Source organism: Salmo salar, chromosome ssa14 (assembly GCF_905237065.1).
Source record: "Salmo salar chromosome ssa14, Ssal_v3.1, whole genome shotgun sequence".
Taxonomy (NCBI): domain Eukaryota; kingdom Metazoa; phylum Chordata; class Actinopteri; order Salmoniformes; family Salmonidae; genus Salmo; species Salmo salar.
In genome coordinates, this window is record NC_059455.1 from 24,282,380 (window position 1) to 24,308,234 (window position 25,855).

General features: G+C 44.0%; 3 protein-coding genes across 13 annotated transcripts; 2 read left to right on the forward strand and 1 right to left on the reverse strand.

The window, feature by feature from the left end:
• Positions 1-586: 586 nt before the first annotated feature.
• Positions 587-10,530, reverse strand: LOC106569248 (E3 ubiquitin-protein ligase RNF31). 5 transcript variants are annotated; one of them, XM_014140434.2, is made up of 23 exons: positions 10,188-10,530; positions 9,649-9,850; positions 9,300-9,446; positions 8,912-9,067; positions 8,767-8,823; positions 8,429-8,597; positions 8,190-8,247; positions 7,907-8,046; positions 7,510-7,682; positions 7,127-7,360; positions 6,481-6,810; positions 6,020-6,205; positions 5,489-5,695; positions 5,167-5,340; positions 4,832-4,930; positions 3,658-3,747; positions 3,415-3,529; positions 2,664-2,776; positions 2,311-2,421; positions 2,091-2,139; positions 1,908-2,004; positions 1,614-1,779; positions 587-1,528 (listed from the first exon to the last, which is right to left on the reverse strand). In XM_014140434.2, exons 2-23 carry the CDS (start codon positions 9,847-9,849, stop codon positions 1,478-1,480), a joined length of 3,123 nt encoding a protein of 1,040 aa, XP_013995909.2. In that variant the 5' UTR covers position 9,850; positions 10,188-10,530; the 3' UTR covers positions 587-1,477. The 5 variants fall into 5 exon arrangements, with proteins under 5 accessions (XP_013995909.2, XP_013995907.2, XP_013995910.2 ...); XM_014140432.2 differs by having other exon boundaries at positions 7,907-8,049; XM_014140435.2 differs by having other exon boundaries at positions 7,907-8,049; positions 8,190-8,349; positions 9,275-9,446.
• Positions 10,531-10,719: 189 nt separating this feature from the next.
• On the forward strand, positions 10,720-14,542 carry LOC106569294 (bucky ball). Its single transcript, XM_014140490.2, has 7 exons — positions 10,720-10,819; positions 11,040-11,096; positions 11,232-11,390; positions 11,467-13,152; positions 13,269-13,379; positions 13,508-13,609; positions 13,689-14,542. The coding sequence occupies exons 2-7, from the start codon at positions 11,090-11,092 to the stop codon at positions 13,718-13,720; spliced, it is 2,097 nt and encodes a 698-aa protein (XP_013995965.1). The 5' UTR covers positions 10,720-10,819; positions 11,040-11,089; the 3' UTR covers positions 13,721-14,542.
• A 5,957-nt stretch (positions 14,543-20,499) lies between these two features.
• LOC106569292 (uncharacterized) lies at positions 20,500-24,750 on the forward strand. 7 transcript variants are annotated; one of them, XM_014140485.2, is made up of 6 exons: positions 20,500-20,603; positions 21,093-21,370; positions 21,602-23,509; positions 24,207-24,314; positions 24,398-24,511; positions 24,643-24,750. In XM_014140485.2, the coding sequence occupies exons 2-6, from the start codon at positions 21,100-21,102 to the stop codon at positions 24,672-24,674; spliced, it is 2,433 nt and encodes an 810-aa protein (XP_013995960.1). In that variant the 5' UTR covers positions 20,500-20,603; positions 21,093-21,099; the 3' UTR covers positions 24,675-24,750. The 7 variants fall into 7 exon arrangements, with proteins under 7 accessions (XP_013995960.1, XP_013995961.1, XP_013995964.1 ...); XM_014140486.2 differs by lacking the exon at positions 20,500-20,603 and adding an exon at positions 20,687-20,814; XM_014140489.2 differs by lacking the exon at positions 20,500-20,603 and adding an exon at positions 20,827-20,878.
• Positions 24,751-25,855: the final 1,105 nt, after the last annotated feature.

The following is a 25,855-nucleotide window of genomic DNA, read 5'->3' on the forward strand; positions in this document are numbered from 1 at the left end:
CACTTGTCTCTGATCCTGCTGCCGTACCGATATCTATCTCAGACAATGGCTGCTTCGCTTCCCAAAACATCCTAGAGACAAGCACAAGAGAGTTCATCTGTCACAAGACATTAGCAGCCATGTCAGCAGCTGACTCATCTGACTTCGTATGGGAGGAGCGAAAAACCGCAATACACGTATGATTATTCATGTTTGAGCCGTCATTAGGCTTGTTCAAGCTCAGATGTTTTGAAAAACTCTTTGACCGTAAAATGTCAAGGCTGCTCCTTTTTTTAATAAACATGATTTTATGCAAACAATAGAGTGAGAATATACATGTAAGTCAATAAGCACATTGAAACCCGGTGTAGAAAAAAAATGCAATTTCAAAAGGTCTGAGTTAAAGTTCTTGCTCTGTGTGTTTTTCAGAGTCAGAACAGTGAATAACAGTGGCCGCTAATCATAGCGCTTGGGGCTGCAACACACAGTGGGCCACATCCTTTATAATCAGTCCCACATTAGTCATAGCCAACTTACACAAAGTGATATTCAGTCATAATTCACTGACACTGAAGACAAATGCAATTAAGGGAAAACAATTAATATCTCAAGTAAAATCTGAAGTTTATTGTAAATGATTGTGTATGATTCATTTACTGTAGAAATACTTCACAATGATACCTGGAGGGGAAACAATCTCCAGTTTGGAAATGTCCAGTCTTGAAGCGGAATCCTACCTCTGGCGCTGTACTGGTCCAATCTCTCCCCCCCCCCCCAAAAAAAAAAATTCCCGTAACTATGTCAACCCTGCAGTTATTCTGAGCACACAACTACCTCCCTTACAGCAAGCATACCAGAAACATTTTGGATAAAAAAGCATGACTGAGAACCATAGTGGATGATTGATCTTTTGGTTTATTGCAGGGCTCTCCAGCCCCGTTCCTGGAGTTCTACCCTCCTGCAGGTTTAGTTCAACCTCAGTTTTAACTAACCTGATTCAGCATATAAACCAGCTAATTATTAGAATCAGGTGTGCTAGATTAGAGTTGGTGTGAAAATCTAGTGGTTTATTGGGTGCTTAAATATATATATATATATATCTTTTCTCCCCCAGACATATATTATTTTTTTCCCCCCAGACATATATATATTTTTTCCCCCAGACAGAAATATACAGTTGAGAGCATGCACCTCCAGACTGTGTGCAATGAAGCGATGCCTCTAAATATAACTGGTTATTTAAGCTGTAACCCTGTTATCAGTCTTGAAATGTTATGCACACACACACTCATACTTCTCTGTTTTAAATGAATGTGCAACTGAGCATTTATCCCTAATATAGATTCATAAATAACTGTAGCACAATAATGGGGATGTAAGCATAGCTTTCTGCTGTGTGCTGTAACAGTCACATTGACGCAAACACATTTGATGGCCTATTGAGCCAAAATCCCAACACTCAATACTAAAAACACTTCAACGAACATACAAGTAGTTTTCATTTCTTCCGTGGAACCTTGTCTCCAAGTGGTACTTCATCAATAAGTTTCTGAAATAAGATTAGAAATGTTCAAACCAAGTGACTAAATATTTGGAAAAAGACAAATCCCTCCACAAGGACCATCAAAGCATACCTCCAGTATTCGTGTATAGTACGTCACGTCGTCCTCCAGCTCCCCCCGGGCGTCATCCACTTGGTATCTCCGACAGGCCGGAACCAGCTCGTTGGCATTGAAGAGAGGGGCCGGGTCGATGGAATGGCCATTGATGAGGCTCACCAAGTACTCTCTGTAGTGTTTCCTGGAATAGATTAGACAAAAAACAGTTAGTTACGTCGATGCATGTTTATCATGGGAGCACTCTGTTGTTCTCTAAAGCTCCCTTGAGTCCTTGAAAAATACTGGTGGTGGCAGTGAGAGGTAACATACTCGCAGAGTCCTGCATGGCCAGGCTGAGTTTGAGCCCCACAGGCCGAGTCAGTCTGCTGCCCACTCTCATCCTTCTGCTCTATCACTCCGCACAGCCCTGAGATAGAGAGAAAGAAAATTATATATCTTAGTATTTCTCCATTTCAGTTTTTCTGAGTAAAAATAAAACACATAGAATCTTACCTGCTTGAGTTCCTGGAGGGGTGTCAGTATTGAACTCAACACCCTTGTTCTGCAAACAGACAATAACAATAAACAATCATTTTAATGCGGTCCATCTACAGATATTCTTGCAATAAAATCAGTTATAACTGAATGCGAGTCAGGGTGCTATAATGTGGTTATGGTGATTGTAATGGAGTGTGAGCATCCGTGTGTGTGTGTGTGTCGTGTGCGTCTCTACCTGCAGCAGGGCTTGTAGTCTGCCAGGCTCCCAGTCCCTCAGGTAGAAGAGACAGTCTCGAGGGTGATGGGCATGCAGGCCTGTCACACTACAATGGATCACTGCACAAGTCTTCAGAAGAGGGAGAGAAAAGGAAGGAGAGAAAGAGAGAGCGCAAGAGAGAGAGAAAAGAAAGAGAGAAAGGGTGGGAGAGAGTGGCAGAGAGAAGGAAAAACAAACACCCACATTAAAGTGACATTCAATTCAACTCCCATAAGATAAAACCTTGCCAGGAACTAGCACAATCGATGACGCACAAATGAACGATGCACAAATGAACAACACAAACACACCAAGCCATTTAAGAGACTTACAGTATGGAAGGGGTTGTTGCATCCACTGCAGAACTGGTACCTGCACTGGGAGCAGCTGAAGTGCATACAGCCTCCTTTGGACAGGGCATACTGGAACCTGCAGTTTGGACATGCTGAGGGAAAGAGGAAGTCAATTCAGGGAAACGACTCCGGGGTATTGGGAGAGTACACATGAGAATGCATCAGGGAAAGGAACTAAACGAGTTTTAATAATTCCCACAAATGAAGGTCATGGAAGAGAGTGTAAATATTTAAAAGGGTCTAACTTGCTCTAACTTGGTAAAACAGGGTCTAAAGGTAAATACAGTAGAACACCTACTGAGGTGCAGTAGAACACCTTCTGAATGTCGATGAAAGGTAACAATTCAACATGAATTGTCGAGAAATGAACAGAAAATGACAGACAATATTCTATGCGGTCAGAGGCGATAGGAGGGCCAACTGCTGCTTTTAACTGTTCGTCGGCACAGTCCGGTTTGTCCTTAGTCTTCTGGCTTAGTTCAGGCAGAAGGCCTACAGTACCTCTATGGGAATGTTATTCATGATGCTAATGAAATGTACTGGTTTGGACGAGGAACTATGAGTAAGACCAATTTGATCTCTCTCAGCTCAACACCTAGTCAAGTGTCTGGCCGTTCACACCTCCGCAAGTACCTGCCTTTCCTGGTTAAACGCTACAGTAGCTCTCAATGGAGGAGGTGTTTAAGAAGGTGTGTGTGCGTGTGTGAGAGAGAGAGAGAGAGAGACTCACTGATGCCGTTGTCACGCAGGTATCCGGCCAGGCCTTGCCTCTGGTACTCTGGGTCATTCTCTCTCTTCCAGGACTGGTACCGTTCACACGACAGACCACCGTGCTGAGACTCCCACTAGAGAATGCAAGGTGACAGAGACAAGAGAGGATGATATACAGATTAGGCTCCAGCTTCACTCCAAAGAAAAATCCCCTTCCATCACCCTCTCTCACACATAAATAGAGTGGATGTTTGTCACTTACAGGTTTCTTGCATTGTGCGCAGAAGCTGTTCCTGCACTGGAAACAGGTGACCTTCAGTTGGTCTCCATCATAGATGAACCCATAGGAGCACTGACAGTAGGAAGGGGAGGGGAGGAAGGGGAAGACAGGAATAGTTCATGAAATAAAAAACAGAAATACCTTTGCTATCAGACTCGAAATTGAACCCAGGTGCATCCTGTTTCCATTGATCATCCTTGAGATGTTTCTACAACTTGATTGCAGTCCACCTGTGGTAACTTCAATTGATTGGACATTTGCACATTACACATACCTGTCTATATAAGGTCCCACAGTTCACAGAGCATGTCAGAGCAAAAACCAAGCAATAAGGTTGAAGGAATTGTCCGTAGAGCTCCGAGACAGGATTGTGTCAAGGCACAGATCTGGGGAAGGGTACCAAAAAATGCCTGCAGCATTGAAGGTCCCCAAGAGATCCTTGAAGACAACCTGCTCAGGACCTCAGACTGGGGCAAAGGTTCACCTTCCAACAGGACAACGACCCTAAGCACACAGCCAATACAATGTATGAGTGGCTTCGGGACAAGTCTCTGAATGTCCTTGAGTGGCCCAGCCAGAGCCCGGACCTGAACCTGATTGAACATCTCTGAAGAGACCTGAAAATAACTGTGCAGCAACACTCCCCATCCAACCTGACAGAGCTTGATAGGATCTGCAGAGAAGAATGGGAGAAACTCCCCAAATACAGGTGTGCCAAGCTTGTAGCGTCATACCCAAGAAGAATTGAGGCTGTAATCGTTGCCAAAGGTGCTTCAACAAAGTACTGAGTAAAGGGTCTGAATACTTATGTAAATGTGATATTTCAGTTTTTTTATTTTATAAATTTGCAAACCTTTATAAAAACTGTTTTTTTCTTTGTCACTGTGGGGTACTGTGTGTAGATTGATGAGGGTAAAACAATTTTGATACATTTTAGAATAAGGCTGTAACGTAACGAAATGTAGAAAGGGGTCACTACATTTCTTAGCTAGTGAAGTGTGATTACTGTGATTTTTTTTTTTATGACAGCCTCAAATGGGGATTAGCAAATTATGTCTGGAAACAAACATAATATAAAAATTTTCCTTTGCCTTTGTACACATAGGAAATAAAACTATAAAAACCCACTCAAGGCTATTATGTGATTAGAACTCACATGACTACACCAGAGGAACTTGGGGTCCTTGATGAGGGCTTGTTCAGTCAGCTTCTTATGAAACAGATCATACACTTCCGGCTCCAGACACTCCCGCAGCTGCACACACACACACGCAGAGGAAAATATGATTACAGGTGTTACCATCATACACACACCCAGAAAACAAAACTGTGATCTCATGAGACAACACTGACACCACCAACAACTGCATTTTGAAGGGAGAGAAGCCTCTGAAATCCTGGAATTGTGTTTTTTCTCGCAGTTTCTTCCCTCTTCAAAGAGAGAATCTGAGGGAGATGTTGTGTGACGTTGTTCTCTGTGTGATGTACTACCTGGATATCCAGGGTGGAGAAGTAGCTGTTGAGGTGTTCGGGGTCGTTGATGTCAGGCTCCCAGCAGACGGGACACACCATGTCTCTGATGTGCTTGTCTCTCACTGCGATAGTGAAGTGCTGCTGGAAACAGCCACAGCACACCGAGCACTGACAGGAGGTCAGAGACTGCATCTGAAACAGGGAAGAGAGAGGAAGAAAGGATTAGGAGAGTTGGGGGGGTTGGATACGGCAACAACAACAAAAAACTAAAGAGAAAAGCTTCTGCTACATTTTGAGTAAAGACAAGCTTGTGCTATGACACACACACTTGAGAGAGTACCTTGCTGTGGGGAAAGTCTGACAGGCAGATGGGGCACTCTTTGGCCAGCACCCGGCGGATGAAGTCTCGGTCATGTGACTCGCGTACGGCCTGTACCACGTCGTCTAGGGAGTAGGGGGCGGTACGCTCCTGCAGCAGGGACAGGGCCAGCTCACAGCGGCCCCAGCTGGGCAGGTCATACACCGCCAGCAGCCTTCGGCACACACGCTGGCCCCAGGGGGAAGAGGGAGGGAGTGGAGGGGGTAGAGTGAGGAGAGAGCGATCAGACCAGGGAAGTGGACAAACAGATACAGAGGAATGATGAAAGGAGAGATATGCCTCACTCAAAAATAACTCTTATCACTGTAAAACATCAATGTACATGAGACATCAAGCAATTGTCAAGATGACTGAAGAACATGTATGACCTGTGGGCCTTTCAAATGGTGGTAGGTATAAGCAGATTATCATCAATATAGCTATTCTGTGTTCAGCTAAATGTATGGCCAGAATAAAGCACATAGTGGAGTTCAGAGTGCCCCAGTGACCCACCTGTTTGTCGGGGTGGTTGATGTCGATGGGTGGCTCAGGTTGGTCGCTCCACATGCGCTGGTGGAAGGGCTCCATGAGGGGTCGCTGCAGCAGAGATAGAGCCCCCCGCACCTCTCCCTCGCTCTGCCTCAGAACCTCCTGACACCGCACCTCATCAGTGAACCCCAGAGAACACAGCTCCTTTACCTGCAAAAGTACATGAGAGACCAAACCCTTCCTTGAGTGTTCGAAGGCTAATCTCCTACATATGGGGCCAATTTCCCACACCAAGATTAAGCCTAATTCGGGACTCAAAATAGTTAGTAGAGAATCTTCATTGAAAGTCAGTTTTAGTCCAAGACTAGGCTTAATCTAGGTCTGGGAAACCAGCACATAGCTGTCAGCAAAGTGAAAAAAGTGACGGTACAACTGACCTTAGACCATTTCTTAGTGGGCAATAGACTTTCTGACCTGTCTCTCACCTTAGAGTGTCTGTCTCTGAGAGCCTGTTTCGCTGCTCTCTCAGTGTCTCCCCCTGCAGACAGCCAGGCCAGCTTGGCCTCAGCCCTGGACAGGGTCACTCCTCCCCCTCTGGTCTGCTCCTCCTCCACACCTGTATCCTCTGTAGTACCAGCACCGTTCTGGTTCTGTCCGGCCTTCAGGTCTGCTGCTCGAGACGAAGTGGCACAGATCTGGTCGAGCAAGTGAGGTAGCTCCGCTTTGAGCCAATCACAGGGAAGGATGTTTCCGTCCCCGGAGACGCGCATGCCTGTGTACACCTCCTCTGGACTCACTCCTTTCTTCTCTCCATCCTGAGAGCGAGAGAGAGCGAGAGAGAGCGAGAAATAAAGAAACCAATCTGTCATACATATTCACTAGGCCTCAGCTGCTGCTACTCACCACACTGTATATTACACACCTAGAGGATGCTAAGGTTATTTTTACACAATGTTTGTTTTCTGAAATCTGTAGTCTGTAGTTTTAATAGTACTGCAACCAAATTGGCTAGCAATGGTACAATAAAGACTTTTCTGAATCTAAAATTAGCTAATAGCTTGCAATATTACAAGTAGTGGGGTAATGTGATTATACACCATATTATAGATAAAACAGAAAGCTTTCACTCACTCTAATGAGCTGGATCAGCTTTAGCCCCTCCTCCCTCATTAGTTTCTGCCTCCTCAAATCAGGGTCCTCCATGGGCGGGTCTTTGGGTTTGACGGACAGCACGGGGACCCTTTTGACCTGGGACGGAGGGTGGAGTTTGACTCGCATTTTGGCGGGCTCGGGGCGGGGGAGGTCACACATCTCACACACTGACGCTGGAGTGTAATTGACGTAAGTACAGAACTGACACATCCACTGCAAAAGGATAGGAGAAGAACAGATAATTTGCGTGAGCTCAGACACTCATAGGAATAGAGGAACAACATTAACTGTAATACATGGTGATAAACATTCATTTCAACTCAAAATGTGCTGCTTCTGCATTGACTTTAACAGCAGTTTACCTGGCTGTCTGGGTCTCCTGGCATACCCAGTACCGGAGCAGCAGGCCGGTTGGGTGTAGGAGGGGGGCGTGTGGGGGTTGCCGGAGGCTTGGTGGCCAGGCGGGGGCGCTCACACACCTCACACAGGATACTACTGCCCGCGTTCACCACCGTACAGCTTTTACACTGCCACTCTGGTGACATGCATAGTGAAAACACACTCAACAAAGGACTATGGAAGAGGTGAATATTAACTCAACAGCTCATATACAACAAGTGTGTCTATCCATTTTCAGACAATAAACAAGTATACATAGAAATACAGAGGAGTGAGACTGATTGGAGTGCAAAAAAGGCAAACCACCACTATTAATACACAAACATTGTTGGTTGGGTGTGTGTGTGTGTGTATACTGACCAGTGATGGTGAAGGGCTGTGGGAACTCATCCTTAGCAGAGCCAGAGGAGGCCAGGCGTGGTCTCTTACATGTCTCACACAGTATGTCCTGGTGGGAGTTGACCCTGGTGCACTGGGCACAGTGCCACGACAGGTGGGAGCTGCTGGGAAAGAGAGGGAGGAAGTGAATCTAGTGCCCAACACACAGGGAGTTGCATTTCAGCAATAATCACCCCCTTTGAAAATGTAGCGATTCTCACCCTTTCCTGTCAGTTTCTAATTTGTCTTACTTGTCATGTCTTACCTGTGGTTCTTTCGCATTTTAGAGGATGTCACGACAGTCCTGTGGTGATTGGCTCGTTCTGCAGAGGAGTGGTACAGTCTATCACATTCAGTACACAGCCATTGGACACAAGAGTTACAGTGGGCAGCCACTGGGAATATAGCACAGATAGTGCAGTTGTCTGCGAAGGGGAAGAGAAACAAGGAAAGTTGAATGCAAGTTTCAGATGTAAAAAATACACACACACACACACTTCCAACCTGTGTGTCTGGTAGAGATAGAGGTGGAGGTTGAGGCGTTAGCAGTCCGTACTGGAAGAAAGGCACTAGTAGGAGACTGAGACAGGGAGGCCAGAGACATGTACAGGGGCTGGCTCTCTCTGAGGCTGGAGGGAATAGCTACCGCATCAGAAATGGGTCCGAAGTCATCCTGGAATCATAAAGGAGAATTCAGTCATCTGATGGTGGTGGAAACTACCAGGCACAAAACCACACAAATATAAAAACTGTCTGAAGTAGAGAAAGGCAAATAGGGTGAACAAAAAAACATGTAGAAGGCAGAGAGGAAGAGGATAGGTTATGGGAGAAAGGAAAAATACCTTTTGGTTCAGTGATGGGATAATTCTCTCAAAGAACTCTGGGTGGGGGTGAGCCTCCTGTGAAAACATCAACAACGACTCAGTAATTCAACTGACTTTAGAAACCTCTTTGAAATATTTCAGAATAACTGCCATTGGTCCAGACCTTGATGAGCATGTCCAGTTCCATGCGTAGACTCATGACCTCCAAGGTGACCGCTGCGACCTTCTCAATGTCAGGCTCCACGACCTCATCAGGGAAACTCAGGCCATCTGGCTGCTGATTGGAGTAACCATAGAGACAGAGCACTGCCCTTCCTCCCTGGGGTAGAACAGAGTAGAGGAAAGGATATAGAGGGTTTTATGCAATACTATTGGTATAACGTTAGTGTTGTGGTGTGTGCACAATTAACTTCATTAACAAGGTAGTAGGCTATAGACTCATATTGAACTAAGCCTATATCAACATAATGCCAATAAGATAATAGTGACAAGACAGTAGACTACATATCACCACCCAGAATCTCACCTGCCTGTATTGAAGACATCCTCACCTGAATGGCATCTACTGTTGCTCTAAAGACGGGGTTGTTGTGCTTGACAGCACGCCAGTACTTGGGCCTACTGGAGCTGGTGAGGTTACAGCCATACTTCTCCAGAATGTTCAGTGCTGTGGACAATCTCTGCAGGGAACCTATGGTCTGGCAGGAGAGAGGACAAAGACAAAAAAAGTTTGATACAGAAAAAGTTTGAGAAAAGAATAGACAGTGAACAAAAATATGAACACAATGTATAGAGAGAGAGGGAAAAGGAGTTCACTATTCCAAGATGTAGGCTAAGTGAAGGTGATTATGCCATTGTTATATGGACATTGTTTACTGTTTCAACCACACTCTAACTCACTTCTTTCCTGTTGTTATTGACGCCGTTTTCAATTATCATGGTCTCTGCAGCAATGTAGCGGTATTTGACCGATGGTGGTAAGGGTATGTTGGCCATGGCTGATATTCCTGCACGGACCTCCAGCACTGAGCCAGTGGAATACAGACAAGCTTCCGCATGGCATCGTACCTCTTCTAGCTGGTCTGAAAGGGTACTAGCCATCCTGGAAAAGAGACATCAGTCATCATCATCACACAGATCAGATAGCAAATCATTGAGGGCAATGCCACACCACAGGCAGGGTTGACGAACATGAGCAAGATGCTTGCCTTACTGACATCCATTCATTCATTCATAAGACGTTACCTGTAAGCCGCGACAGTGCGTGGCTGTTAAATCACAAGGCTGTCATATCAAGGGACACACACAGCCACCAGAGACTTTTACTGCATCTGCAGTACTCTATATTTGCAACAACACAATTACTAGCTAACTAAAGTTGAAGTGGAAATGATATCTCTACCTATGTGAAAATACTGTCATATAAGCTATCTGCTTACCCAGTGTTTTCGTTCAACTGTCTGCAGTGACAGCCATTGAATCACGATGAGATGGCATTTCATTCACAAGCGGGTGCTTTCAAAACACCATGTCACGCACCCCAATACAGACTTGTGCGCTAAAAACATGTATTTATATATTTTTTTTTATATCAAATGTTATTCTAAAAAAAAGTAGTAAGAGGGTCGTAGTAAAATCTAGCTGCAGTACTAGCCACGAATGTAAACAACTGCGTGAGAAAAATGCCGTATTCTGCTTTGCGCAAAGAAACTAACCGCCGTGCACCGCCATTGTGTGTCAAAACCTAATTATCAAACAGAGATCCCGGAGCCAATATGGCTTGGACTGGGGAAACGTCGCAAAGCTGCAGTGCAGTACATGGTTTTGTGAAGTTTTGGTGTCACCTTGTGGTGAAAATGACTAATTGCCTAATTTGCCTGTCGGCTCACCTGAAAAATATCCAGTTGATTACACGCTAATTGGTGTGGGGCGCGCGTGTTGCAATGTCCACGCGCAGTAGGTGATAAATATGGTGGGGAGGGTGACGGAAGAGAGAGTTTTGTGTTGCTCTCGTTTCGTGCACTCCTACGGTCTCACGGTTTGTTTTTTTGTTGGACCGTCACGGTCACATGTAAGTCCTTATACATTTTTCCCCCACGTCATTTTCAGGTGTATATCTCTAATGTAATGGCATAATACATATTTCTTGTTGTTCGTGGATGCAGTCAGATTGTCGCCTTATTTGAATGGAAGGCATGGCCTCTACAACACTACCAGTTTCTACACCGATTTAGGGTGACCATCTAATGTGTGTAGGCTTACGTTAACTTTTTGTTTCCTATTTGCACTAGAATTGCGGTGTATAATATCCTGTGCTGTGTCTTTCAGCCCTGACCAAGCAATGGAAGGTGATTGTTGTTTATTAGTCTACTGGGTTTTATTTATTAGTCTACTGGGTTTTGATAAATTGTAACATTACTCAATTGATTATTTGTGGTGAAATGAAGTGTCAAATCAACTAATTCATTTGTCGTTCCATTCAGATATGAATAATCCTTCACACTCAATGGGAGTTGGGCAACCACACCATCCAACTAATCACACAAGACCATTTTTCTATGTTCAACCACCAACTCAACCTTATTATAATATGTACCAATGGAATATGAACCCATATGGCCAGTATGGTCTTCCCCCATCAGGTACAATAGCACACATTGTTTCTAGAATCTTAAACAAATTAATTTACATTTTAATAAAAACATTCTTTATTTCCAGTTATTCCTTACGTGCGTCCATATATGGCTCCATATCCATATACTGGTATGCAGTATCCTGGCTATGTGGTTCCCCAGGCTCCGATGCAGCCTGTTGATTACAGTAGGGTGTTTAACCCCCACATCTCCTCTGCGACCTACGACGTCCAGTACCGCCACCACTACCAGCAACAGGCCTGTGTACTGCGAGAGACCGCATGTTCAGAGGTTCAAACTGATCCGAGCGACACTGTCCACAAGCTGATCGACAGTCTGGACAGGCTCAGAACCAATGAGAAGCCACCTGAAGACAGTGAGCTAAACCCTAAATCTGACCTAGGGTCCCTAACCTCTGAGACAACCATTTCTTCCTCTGGGAATGTGGAAAAGGAATTCAGTGGGAAGGGTAGGGAGCTGGAGTTGAGACCTCTGCCACAGAGACAACCCCAGCAGGGTAAGAGGAGGCAGAGGGACTCCCCTCTGTCCAGCAGCGTATTCAGTGACTCCACTATTACAGCAGTGGTCTATGATGCAGAATCTAGCCAGAGCTGCCTGGAGATGGCCAAGCAGAATTGCTGGTCCCTGGGCTCTGGGGTGCTGCCCATCGACAGCTCTTCTGTCCATGAGGAGGAGAGTCTGGAGGAGTCTAGGCAGCAATGCCACTCTGAGACGCTCCACCTGAATACTGAAGAACCTGGGATAGAGGGGCAGTCCAGAGAACATCCTAATACTACAGAGGATGTAAAATGTGACTCTGGGGCCTTGACACAGAGCCTTGAACTGAATGGTGCGTCACATGACCACCACTCACTTGACTGTCTGGCTCCAGAACTAGATTGCGACAAGGTTCTGATTCCATCCCACTCCGCCTCTGCTCTGAAGGACCCTGTAGAAAATCTAGCCTCCAAGGCAGAGTCCTCTGACTTGCCTTACAGAACCCTCAGGCTGCCCTGTGATCAGGTTACAGGCATGCTGCTGGACGATCCACTGTGGTATGTTGACTCTGCTGCGTCCAGTCTGGTGCCTCCACCGCAAAGCCATCTGTCCCCGCTTGGGAGTGCCTACTACTGTAGCTACTACCCGCAAGTGGCCCAGGAGCGCCAGAGTGTTCTCAGCCCATCCATAGACGAGCTCTCCTCAAGAGACGAGCTCTTCTCCACTGATATCGAAGATGTGGACCTTATCTCTGGTGGTCACCTGTATGTGGGAGGCGGCAAGCTAGCCGAGGCAACCTGCGACACACCTGACCTCTCTGGTAAGGAAAACGTACCAACTCAATCCAACCCAGTAGAAGGGTTTCCAGCTTGTTCTAAGACCTGTCTCAGCTGTGGCCTGAGCCTGGCGGAAGAGTCGAGGCCAGGCGACTCACAAGGGCCATGCCGTTATGTTGAGCGGGAGGAAACGGATGAAGATGCACTAGAGGAAGATGACTACAATGAGGGAGGGGAGCTGTTGAGCGCCTGTCAGGTGCCTGTGAAGAAGCCACATCACCCTAACAGAGTGCCTCAGCCCTCTGCTCGCCAGTTTCCTAACAGTAAACCAAAGAGGGGCTGCTGTGAGGACCACCATGAAGTCATGTGTCACGAAGAGCAGGAGCACGGTTACCTCTGGAGTTTTGACTACTGTGAGGACCATAAAGCTACTGTCAAAGCTGACAAGTATAAAGGGAAAGGAGGACAAAGAAATGCCCCATGCAGGCCTTATAATGGTAAGATTTTTTTTCATCTCTTGACGTCTGATGTCTCCTCCTAAATAGTGTTTTTACTTTTAATCCTCGTGTCATTCATTACAAATGTGATGTTGTGAATTTGTCATGTTTCCCAGAGAAACCTTGGAGAGAGGGCACTATGGCATCAGACCAAGATAGCTGGGGGAGTTCTGGTGCCAAATATAAGCCAAAGTCTTGGAGACCGTACAATGGGTCCCAAGAACAAAGTGAGTTTCCTTTTCAAACTGCCGAGTTACCCATTGCCTTTGTCAGTTCTCTACTTTTCACTAGTCATTCACTGTTTGACCTGGCTGTTATTGGTGTCCCAGCTCATGCCTCCCTCTCTATTCTTCAGTGAGACCCCCACGCAGAAGGCCATTTGTTCAGCAGAGGCCCCGAAGGACTGACTATGACGATCATGAAGAATCAGAGTTCTCTCGCTGCCAGAGGGGCAGAGGTAAGGGTTGTGTTGCAGTATAGATACTACTACTTCTGTCACGGTTCAAAATTATCAATTTTTTTTTTCCTTTTTTCAGGGACCACAAAGAGAAGGGGCACAAGATATTAGCCTATTTAAGAATTGCACCGCTCCTAATATATTTATTCTAAATGTATTACCTAATATAGAAATTCACTTGCACTATGAAATGCACACAAAACACATTGTAATAAATTAATAGACACTCGTAATGTTTGTATACGTGGTTAAAAAAGAATCTCAGGCGGCAGTTCAACAACTAGCTACACAGTAGATGCCTGCATTTCCATTGCTTGATGGTAGTCATGTTGGACGCTGTGTGTTCATCCTAATCACAGCCTGGGCTGCAGCCTCACTGACCGTACTGTGACGCTAACCCCCATGTTGACCTGCAGACCAGAATGGACCTGGGAGGTGTAGGTCCAGTCTACTCTGCAGCTTTTAAACTCTTTTCAGTGTCTGTGTCGTTCACTGAGGATGAAGCCCAGGTAATAAGATGTATCAAGCAGTGGAAATGCAGTGGCAAAATAATTGTTGGGCTAGTTTGGAGCTAAGAGCCAGGCAGTCTAAATGTGTCTTTTTATTATTGTGCAGATATTTTAAGCATTGCAGTGTAATGTTGACAAACTGACATCTACTTGTCTGCACAGTGTTGTTGTGTCATTAAAATCCTTGCATTGCACTTTAAAAAATGACTTATTATTTTAAGAGACGAGGGCTACATTCATCATGAAGAATACTTTGCTGCCTCAGTTTCATGAAAGGTGTGGATGGTGCTCTACAAGTTGGCTCAGTAATTGAAAGGCCCAAAATGTAATTGATGGCTATCCTTGCATTATGGACTTCATGGAAGAGCAGACCACTTCACATCTGTACTATTGTAACAGTCTTAATCATTGGCATGTCTATGAATTGTTCAAGGTAATCTGGAAGCTAGCACAGCCTTGTGATCACCACAGTTCTTTATTCTGACTGTAATGGGTGACATGTTGTCTGATGACCATTAACGTCACACCTGAAGTTTCAACTTGATCATTGGACAATGGGGACTGTAGACGTAACTATACTGGACAAAAATATAAACACAACGTAGCCAGGGGCGAAAATCTGAACTTTGGAGGGGACAATTACATTACATTTTCTCATGAACAATTCCTGAGGGGGACACCAAGTAGTGCTGTAACACAGCCTACATTGTAATATGGTAAATGTATATTGAGGAACCAAGGAAATAAGGTGTTTGCCATACTCCTAACTACCGGTACCCAAAACTACACAACTAATCACAACAGCAATACCATTGCCTTTAACAAATCTTAGTTCAGTCACCAGTTTAAGTTGAGAGTGGGGGTATCCATGGCATTTTCCAATTATGTTCCTATTTTACAAGTCAAAATGGAGAACCTTTCATAATGTTGCCAAACAAAGACTCAACAAACTTACCTGAGACTCCCTGTCTCTGCCAGTCTGTCCCTGCATATCTGTCCCAACTCAGCTGTCTGTGCCATCTGCCTGCTCTGCCTAATGACATTGTGAAACATTTCCATTAGAATTTCATTTCTTATGAACATTTTATCAACTAGTCTTTGAGATATTAGGCTACTAGGGTTCTTACTTTGCGTTTTGGTGTACTGAAAAATACTCTGATGTCCGTCTTTTATTTTTCTACCTGGCTGGCTGGCTACACAGACACACACAGTGTGTAGGTTATTTACAGTAGGAGATGGGCTTCTATCATCTTATATCATTCTATTTGGGCTTCGATCTAAAAGGTAGCTAGCAAATGTGAAACGGATTAAAATGACAAGAGTTGACAGCTGTATGATTTCACCATTTACACAACATATGCTGCAACCTTTTGTAATTTTAATTGTTTGTTTCATATTGGCTGGCTTCTAACAATAGCTGAATTTGCAAAGCTAGCGAGCACCAATTCAGTGGTGTTTGCTATAATCTTTACTACCCGGGTTAAATAAAGGTGAAATGAAATAAATAAAAGTTCCCTTGCGACAATTTAGCTTTTGCAACGAGACCATTAAATATATTTAAGACAATGGTAGAAGAGAGTGTAGTTCAGTTTGGACTTCAGTTTATCGCTAACCTTATCGCAGGGACTTTGAAGCACTAACTTACATCATCTGCATGCTGATCTTGGAATAAATTGACGATAGCAAAGATTCCATCTTTGACGGGGCCACATAAATGGAATAGGTACTAGCTAGCTTAATAGTTAATATTTGCGTGCTAGCTCTGCATATTCAGCTAGTGTGTGTGCGCGCGCGATTGACTGGATTAACCTCACGTCAGTTACGTTCATTGAGTGCCTTTCAGACAGTAGATACGACCCCTCTGTTACCTTGCCAACTAAGGAACTGGTAGTGGATCAAAACATTGAGGCAAAGGGTGGGGGGGGTCGCAATCATTTGAAACTTAAAAACGTGCTATTAAGTGTCTATAATCAGCACAATTGCTTTCATTGCGTATTATTAATATTATTTAAATTACATAGTTATGTTTCAGTGATATATTGGGGGGGACAAATCATATTTTTCCAAGGATGGGGGGGTTGTGTCCCCCCCGGGATTTCCGCCCCTGAACGTAGCGTTGGTTTCATGAGCTGAAATAAAAGATCCCAGACATTAGCAAAAAAAAGCTTATTTTGTGCACATTTGTTTACATCCTTGTAAGTAAGCATTTCTCCTTTGCCAAGATAATCCATCCACGTGACCGGTGTGTCATATAAAGAACCTGATTAAATGGCATGATCATTACATAGGTGCATCTTGTGCTGGGGACAAAAGGCCACTAAAATATGCAGTTTTGTCATACTGCCACAGGTGTCTCAAGTTGACGGAGCATGCAATTGGCATGCTGACTGCAGGAATGTCCTTCAGAGCTATTGCCAGAAAATTGAATGTTCATTTATTTAACAAGCCTCCAATGTGGTTTTAGATTTTGGCAGTACGTCCAATCGGCCTCACTTGGGCAGGTCCTGTACCCTACCTGCCAGCGCAGGACCTCCAGATCTGACTTCACCTTCACCTGCAGGATCGTCTGAGAAAGGGCAGCTGATTAAACTGTGGGTTTGAACAACCAAAGGATTTCAGCACAAACTGTCAGGGAAGCTCAACTGCGTGCTCGTCATCCTCACCAGGGTCTTGACCTGACTGGAGATTGGCATCGTGACCTCCTTCATTGGGTAAATGCTCATATTCGATGGCCACTGGCACACTGGAGAAGTGTGCTCTTAATGGATGAATCCCGGTTTCAACTGTACCGGGCAGATGGTGTCTCGTGGGTGAGTGGTTTGCTGATAATGTTGTGAACAGAGTGCCCCATGGTGGCAGTGGGATTATGGTATGGGCAGGCATAAGCTACGGACGACGAACACAATTGCATTATACTGATGGCAATTTGAAAGCGCAGAGATACTGTGACGAGATCCTGAGGCCCATTGTCGTGCCATGCATCCGCCATCACTTCGTGTTTCAGCATGATAATTCACGGCCCCATGTCACAAGGATCAATACACAATTCCTGGAAGCTGAAAATGTCCCAGTTCTTCCATGGGCTGCATACTCACCAGATGTCACCCGTTGAGCATGTTTTGGATGCACTGCATCGATGTGTACTACAGCGTGTTCCAGTTCCCTCCAATATCCAGCAACTTTGCACAGCCATTGAAGAGGAGTGGGACAACATTCCACAGGCTACAATCAACAGCCTGATCAACTCTATGCGAAGGAGATGTCGCTGTGCATGAGGCAAATGATGAACATACCAGATACTGACTGGTTTTCTGATCCATGCCCCTACATTAAAAAAAAACGTTTCTGTAACAAACAAATGCATATCTGTATTCCCAGTCATGTTAAATCCATAAATTAGGGCCTAATGTTTTTATTTCAATTAACTGATTTCCAGTTATATTTTTGTGAAGTGTATTTTGTAAAGCAAATGAAAGTTGGGTTTAATCTGGCTTTTCTAAATTTACCAGTAAACTACCAAATGTTGGTAACTTTCAAGTTTTTTATAACATGACATCTAGTGGCCTTTTTAGGTACTTCAGATTATTACAGGTGTCACAGGTGTACTTATCTCTGGCCCGTCTGTGGTTTTATCATATAATAAAAATAGAATGACAAAGCTGTTAAACCTTATCCTAAATACAAACCATCAACTTAGTGAATACAATTGGTGTTTAAAATGAGGGTTTTAGCATGAATTTTGAATAGTGACGTTAACCTTTCTGGTTGTAACATTTTTTTTTCTCATCAAGACAGATCTTCCAAAGGTGGGGGAGTTGCAATCTTTACCAAGGATAACCTTCAGTGCTCAGTTGTCTGTCACCAAACAATTTGATTGGGTGGTTTTAAACATTAAACTTTCAAATAGCTCTTTGTTGACTGTTGCTGGGTGTTATCGTCCTCCATCAGCACCGGCCTGTACCCTACCTGCCCTAAGCTCTCTCCTGGCCCCTTACACTAAGTCTGAATTTGTCCTGCTAGGTGACCTAAACTGGGACATGCTTAAACCACCCGACCAAGTCCTAAAGCAATGGGACTCCCTAAATCGTTCTCAGATTACTACTAATCCCACAAGGTATGACTCCAAACACCCAGAAAAGGCTACCCTCCTCAATGTTATCCTCACATATAATCCTGATGGGTGTCAGTCTGGTGTTTTCTGTAATGACCTTAGTGATCACTGTTTAACAGCCTGGGTTCATAATGGCTGCTCAGTGAAACGACCTGTCCTGATTTGTCATAGACGCTTGCTAAAATAGTTTATTGAGCAAGCCTTCCTTCATGACCTGGCCTCTGTAAAATGGTATAGAATCAGCTTGATCTCCTCTGTCGAAGACACTTGGACCTTCTTTATTTGATATTTTCAGTGGTATTGTTAACAAACACGCCCCCATAAAGAAAATTACAATTTAAAATAGGTTCAGCCCCTGGTTCGACCGTGATCTTGCAGAGTTACTCCACCTCAAGAATTGCATTTGGCGAAAGGCTTGGCACATGCATACTTGAGAAATAAATGACAAATAAGTGCACTCAGGCTATTCGGAAGGCCAAAGTTAGTTACTTTAGGGAGCAGTTCTCTCTCTGTGGGTCTAATCCCAAGAAGTTCTGGAAAACGGTTAAAGACCTGGAGAATAAACCCTCCTCCTCACAGCTGCCCATGTCCCTTAATGTTGATGATGGGGTTGTTACTGACAAGAAGCACATGGCTGAGGTCTTTAATCGCCACTTTATTAAGTCAGGATTCTTATTTGACTCAGCCATGCCTCCTTGCCCGTCCAACATTTCCTAATCTCCCACCCCTTCTAATGGGACTAGCCCTGACGCTTCTCCCTCTTTTCCCCTGCCCCGTTACAAAGTTTATCCCTGCAGGCAGTCACTGAGTCCGAGGTGCTAAAGGAGCTCCTGAAACTTGACCCCAAAAAAACATCTGGGTCAGATGGGTTTGAGCCTTTCTTCTTTAAGGTTGCTACCCCTATCGTCGGATTTTGTGTTAAACACTCTACAACATAGCTTTCTTAGTGTCCAACAAGCTTTCTCTGTCCTCAACCTTCAAAACAAAGGTCATGTGGTTTGGTAAGAAGAATGCCCCTCTCCCCACAGGTGTGATTACTGCCTCTGAGGGTTTAGAGCTTGAGGTCGTCACCTCATACAAGTACTTGGGAGTATGACTAGACGGTCCTTCTCTCAGCACATATCAAAGCTGCAGGCTAAAGTTGGTTTCCTCTATCGTAATCGCTCCTCTTTCACCCCAGCTGCCAAACTAACCCTGATTCAGATTACCATTCTACCCATGCTACAGTAGATTACGGAGAGACAATTTATAGATCGGCAGGTAAGGGTGCTCTCGAGCAGCTAGATGTACTTTACCATTCGGCCATCAGATTTGCCACCAATGCTCCTTATAGGACATATCACTGCACTCTATACTCCTCTGTAAACTGGTCATCTCTGTATACCCGTCGCAAGACCCAATGGTTGATGCTTATTTATAAAACCCTCTCTTAGGCCTCACTCCCCACTATCTGAGATATCTTCTGCAGCCCTCATCTTCCACATACAACACTCATTCTGCCAGTCACATTCTGTTAAAGGTCCCCAAAGCACACACATCCCTGGGTCGCTCATCTTTTACGTTCGCTGCACGAGACTGGAACGAGCTGCAACAAACACTCAAACTGGACAGTTTTATCTCAATCTCTTCATTCAAAGACTCAATCATGGACACTCTTACAGACAGTTGTGGCTGCTTTGCGTGATGTATTGTTGTCTCTACCTTCTTGCCCTTGGTGCTGTTGTCTGTGCCCAATAATGTTTGTACCATGTTTTGTGCTGCTACCATGATGTGTTGCTACCATGTTGTTGTCATGTTGTGTTGCTACCATGCTATGTTGTTGTCTTATGTAGTGTTGTCCCTCTTGTTGTGATGTGTTTTGTCCTATATTTATTTTAAATTTTTAATCCCAGCCCCTGTCCCTGCAGGTCTTGCCTAATTAAATAAAGGTTAAAAAAAATAAAAAATATCCTTGATATTTTTTTTTTTTACACATTTTTTTAAATGTCATTTACTATGTCAATATGTGTTTGTTGTAAATGTTTTGCCACCAAACTGGTGAGAGTTGTCAATAGTTAGAAGAGTTGCAAAGTTAATTGAAAATAATGCCATTGTTGATTATATGCCTGTTTCATTAATTAGGCTATTTTCTCTTGAACCATATGGTCTAATCCCCCTCAAACTCAACTCTGGACCTTGAAGCCAGTTCCACTGCATTTTGTCATTGCTCCCCTCTAATCAGGGACTGATTTAGACCTGGGACACCAGGTGGGTGCAATTAATGATCCGGTAGAACAGAAAACAAGCATGCTCCAGACCTCGTAGGATAAGAGTTGAATACCCCTGGTCTAACCACTAGAAACTCAAGGACAATATGGACACCAATATAAAATAAGTATACTATATGAATACATTTTGTAAAAAGTTATTAAAGTGTAAATGACCAAAGATTGCTATGGATTACCTGTTAATTATCTAAATTACCAAGAATCCCAGTAACTTTGGTAAATTACCGGTAGCTTTGCAACAGGTGGTAAACCAATCCAAATAAGGAACTGTTTTTCAAACTGAAACCACACCTCTCATAATCATCTACTTAATGCCAGGTGTGTCTAGTATCCACTTTCGATCAGCGTGTTAGGCAATGCAAGTTGATCTATTGTTTTGGTGGTGATCAGGTCATTTCTTACGTTTGTGTGCTCTGTTTTGGAGTTTTTTTTCTTATTCAGGGCAATTGGAGTTAATTATTGTAGTGTCACCATTTGTAAGATGTACCTATTATTCAATGAAATTGATTGAATTCAGGTCATTAATTAATCAAAATGTCAGACTTTTCATTGATTCAATGTATTTCCTTATAGTTACCATCTCTTTCTTTGCCTAGTTGAGTTATGGCAGCAACCCCGTTTGATAATGGACAGCATGGCCGACATGCGGTAGCAAGGCCCCTTGGGCCACGCCAGCCAGTTCGTCAGCCTAACCCTGGTACACGGCACCCAGTGCATGGACCCCAAGGAGTAGGGCCTCATCTGACCGAACATCCGACCCATCATGTGCACCAGCCTCGACCCTACTTCTACGTGCAGCCTGTGCAGCCCCCTCCTCCTCCCTTCTACCAGTGGCCCATGCCCTACAACCCATACTCTGGCTTTCCAGGGATGGGTACGCTTGAATCCTTTTTCATACTCCGTAGTATTAAAGCTATGAAATGTTTAGTCTGGGTGTATAAAGTAATGATAATTAAACCAAATGTTTGTTCTGATTAATCTACTACATTGTACAAACTCAAAATGTACACCTCCATAATTTGAGGAACCCCATGTTTTTCAGCTGTCTTTTATTTATTAATTGATTCAATTCAATGATACTCATCTCTTCTAATTCTGTCTTTAGGTTACGGTATGCCGGGTATGGTTATGCCACCGTTCCCTCGCCACCCTTACATGGAGGCTCCAGGTTATTTTCTTCCCCATGCCCAGCTGCACCCTGCTGAGTACAGACAATACCAGTTTCCTCCTGCTGCCATGGTCTACCAGAACCACAACAATAGGTTGAGAACATTTTACCAGAACACCACACCCAGAGAGACGGTCAACTCCGAAGTACAGACTGAACCACCACCTGAAGCGGAGAAATACTATGCTGCCCCTCTGGCTGGGTCAGACTCTGGAAGAGGCACCAACTCTACCAACTCCACCACCCCATCCTCGCCAAGCTCCAATGCAGAGAAACAGAGCTGCCTGGAAGTAGAACCTAATTCCCCCATTGCCTTCAAAACTGGATTCCAGGGGATAGTGAGCGGCCAGGGTACTGGCACAGACCCACCTGCAGGAACCAAGACCATCCACTCACGTAGGACCTCTATAGAGGCACTGGGGAAGCCTGTCCATGGTGGAGGCCACCTAGTGCATCATGATGTGTGGTCAGTTAGCTCTGCTGATGGCATGGTCCCCATGTGTAGCTCCTCTGACCAGGAGGATGAAGTTATCATGGCTGAGAGGTGTGCGTCCTCCTCCTTCCCAGATGTGTTGATCAGTGGAGGTTCGCCATCTTCCAAAATAGAGAGGGCACCCAAATGTGGTCAGACTCTTACCCAAGAAATTACACATGAGAATACCACAGAGGGCTCCAATGTGGTCATGACAGGAAGCTGTGAAGGTGTTCCGAACTTAGACAATTGCCACTACAAAATACTAAAGCTACCTTTTATCTTTCATGATTTGATGACGGAGTCAAAGGTGAATGAGTCTGTGTGGTCAGTGGAGTCAATGGCACCATACATCCCTTCTACAGAGTGGCTGATACAAAATGGACTGATGGCGCCAGAAGATGTGGCACAGAAGTCGTCTGAGAAAGTTTCAGCTGATCAAAGCCAGATGTCCTTTCATTATAGGCAGGTACCGAAAAAGTTGAATGCGTCAGTATGGTCAGTGCAGTCGTTGGCCCCGTATGTCCCCTCCAAGGAATTGCTGATAGAGAACGTCCTTATGAATCCTGATGTGGTGACTGAGAAAGAATCTGATCCTGCTAACGTCAATCAAGGCCTCAGAGCCAGTCAGGTCATTGATATAACAGAGAGGAGGAGAAGTCGGCGGTTTTCACTGACTTTAGAAAATGTGAAAGAGGCTGAGAAAATGTCTGTAGAGAATGCTACTCCATGCCAGGAGTCGTTCCACTATAGCCAAATACAGAGAAATGCTAATGAGTTTGTTTGGTCAGTGAAGCCTGTGGAAAAAGCCAGTGTGGATGGTTCACCTATTATGCTCTCAAGCAAAAGTACAATGATCCCAAGTCTTGAAGGATCATTGAATAGCACTCAAGGGTCACTGAAACCCAAGGCTCAATGTTGCCCAAATCTGAAGCCTCTTGAAGTTACAGAGCACAGGGCTCAGAGCCCTCCCTGCTCTCCAGGTGACCCTGAAACATATGCCTCCGAATGTATGGCAGGAGACAAAGAGCCCGGTTACAGTTGTCCAGGTCCCTGCAACCAGGAAATGGAGATTGAAGAGAAGGAGCCTGCCAAACAGACTGGGCCTGTTGTGCCCAGTCGGCAGGGCTGCAAGCAGATGATCGCAGATATTAGGATGCTAACGGTTCCTTCCTCAAACAGACAGTTCAAGATGTGTAGTCTGACGTGTTCAAAGCTACAGGAGAGGAACTGCTCCTGTCATGAGCCGACGCTAAACGTAGAGAGTTTCAGGAAGAGCCCCACAGGCAGACTGAATGAGGGAAATGTGGCCCCTGATCTCAAGCCTCAGGAGCAGCAGTGTGGCATTCCACAGAATCAGAAACGACAGATGGGTAAGAGAGCAAAGCCTATTTTTTTATATTTTTTAAATAATTTCATAAACTGGTCTGAATTACTGTGTGATTTTGATGTACTCTCAATGGTTGAAAAAGTACCCAATTGTCATATTTGAGTAAAAGTAAAGATTCCTTACTAGAAAAATACTACTTGAGTAAAAGTCCAAAAATATTTATTTTTAAGTATACTTAAGTATCTAAAGTATATGTAATTGCAAAAATATGCTTAAGTATCAAAAGTAAAAGCATAAATAATTTCAAAAAGCTTATTATGCAAACCAGACAGCACAATTTTCTTTTATTTTATTTACCGATAGCCAGGGGCACACTACAACACGCAGACATAATTTACAAATAAAGCATTTGTGTTTAATGAGTCCCCCAGATTCGAGGCAGTAGGGATTATCAGGGATGTTCTCTTGATAAGTGTGTGAATTGGGTCCTTTTCCTGTCCTGCTAAGCATTCAAAATGTAACACATACTTCTAGATGTCAGGGAAAATGTATGGAGTAAAACATACATTATTTTCTTTAGGAAAGTATGAAGTTGTCAAATGTAAATAGTAAACATACTTTAAAGTACTACTAAAGTAGTATTTTTACTTAAGTACTTTACACCACTGTGTGTTCTTACACAAATGCACATTTGAAAAGATGCTGGAAAATGACATGTACATTTTACCTTTCTCCTGCAGATTCCAGGAGAGCAAACAAGGCCAGGCCTGGTCATGAATTTGGCGAAACTGGATATGGCCCGAACAATAATAAAAAGAAACGGAGACCATGGCAAAATGGACCACAGGGTATGTTCAACATATAACTATTTTCCACTGTGTTGGTGTTTTCAATGCTGAATACCTGTTTGTGTAATTGGTTTTATCTACAGACAGAACACAGGCACAGACTAACCCATCAAACTCCCTTGGACAGTGGAACACCCAGAGGAATGGCTACCAAGAACGCTGTAATGGGTATTATGGCAGATCTGGTAAAGCAAGAGGCAAGTAGAACCGTTTAATGAGTTCTGATGTCATTTTTGAAAAGACAAGCAGATCCTATATAGAAGATATTAAAATGGCTCAATGATCATGAAAATTAACTATTTTGAATTAATTCTATTTTTCTCTACAGGAGCAAATGGAAAAACACAAGGTACTGACTGACCAGACAGAACAAATGACTAAGATATTTTAATAACCCTATTTATAGGCCTACCTACAACAAAATTAAACTTTTTTTTTTAAATAATTCCTTGTATTTTGGTCTTTTGGAGTAGTGGAGGCATTTGATATGAAAATGTGGATGGAAATGATTTTTATGTACGCTTGATCACATCCGGACGTGATTGGGAGTCCCATAGGGCGGCGCACAATTGTCCCAGCGTCGTCCGGAGTTGGCCGGGGTAGGCCGTCATTGAAAATAAGAATTTATTCTTAACTGACTTGCCTAGTTAAATAAAGGTTATATATTTTTTTTTAAAAGTGGTAGTTTGCTAATGATGACAGCTGAATTCTATAGACGCACACAACAATTCGAAAGTAAAATGTATTCACTGTCAATTGCGAAAGGCACAGCAAATTCATTGTCTAGTAGTTCCAAATGAAGGATGAATTCAGTCTAATCTAAAAAAAAAAAACGCTTTCTGAGAGGGCTGTGAGATGGCCTAATCAACATGTGGTAGGCGCGGACAACTAAATTCGGGACAATTAGTTATTATACACTGGACAGCGTTGAACCAGACAATGGCCCGTCAAATCATCCGGAGGAGCGCAATGCTCAAATCGAACAGTAATCTGTGCCGCTCGGACATGTCAACCAGGCATTATGGTGTATGGTATGGAAACATGCATCTCTTTTACATAAAATACATGTTTGAATTTACAAACTAGTTTTAATTTGGAAGGCAGAAAGCGTTTTTTTATCAAAAGCAATTAGTTTAACATGCGAAAACACCGAATCCTTACTACACGTGCTTAATTACGTTACTTGTTTAGAAAATATTTAGTCGTTTGACAGACCGGGGAGACTGGCTCTCCTCGGTAGTAAACCCGGTTTCAAATCGAACGCGATCTACTTTCAGCTGGTGGAAAACAGGCCCACATGGGCGCCATGGAGAGATTAATCGAACCACCTCGTGTGTGTAATTTGAGAAACAAGCGGGCTACAAGAATCACGTGACAAAACAAGGAACAGACGTTTCCTTGGGACTGGCTCACACTGGCTTCACAAAGTCCGGTAAAATGGTCTGGATGTCGGTTCTTCAGTTGCTGAATGGTAGGCAGTGTGACATTTTGTTGCTGAATGGTACTGTGAAATTCCAAACCTTGTTCACTAGGCTGAACAA

Bases quoted from the DNA above. Each gene is read 5' to 3' on its own strand.
- LOC106569248 (XM_014140430.2), bottom strand. From the start codon at position 9,849: ATGGCTAGTACCCTTTCAGACCAGCTAGAAGAGGTACGATGCCATGCG. The intron at 9,447-9,648 runs GTGAGTTAGAGT...CTCTCCTGCCAG, and splicing joins TCAATAACAACAGGAAAGAA to ACCATAGGTTCCCTGCAGAG. The intron at 2,005-2,090 runs GTAAGATTCTAT...TCTCTATCTCAG, and splicing joins CCCTCCAGGAACTCAAGCAG to GGCTGTGCGGAGTGATAGAG.
- LOC106569294 (XM_014140490.2), top strand. The intron at 11,391-11,466 runs GTACAATAGCAC...CTTTATTTCCAG, and splicing joins GTATGGTCTTCCCCCATCAG to TTATTCCTTACGTGCGTCCA. The intron at 13,610-13,688 runs GTAAGGGTTGTG...TCCTTTTTTCAG, and splicing joins TCGCTGCCAGAGGGGCAGAG to GGACCACAAAGAGAAGGGGC.
- LOC106569292 (XM_014140485.2), top strand. From the start codon at position 21,100: ATGGCAGCAACCCCGTTTGATAATGGACAGCATGGCCGACATGCGGTA. The intron at 23,510-24,206 runs GTAAGAGAGCAA...TTTCTCCTGCAG, and splicing joins GAATCAGAAACGACAGATGG to ATTCCAGGAGAGCAAACAAG. The intron at 24,512-24,642 runs GCAAGTAGAACC...TTTTCTCTACAG, and splicing joins CAGATCTGGTAAAGCAAGAG to GAGCAAATGGAAAAACACAA.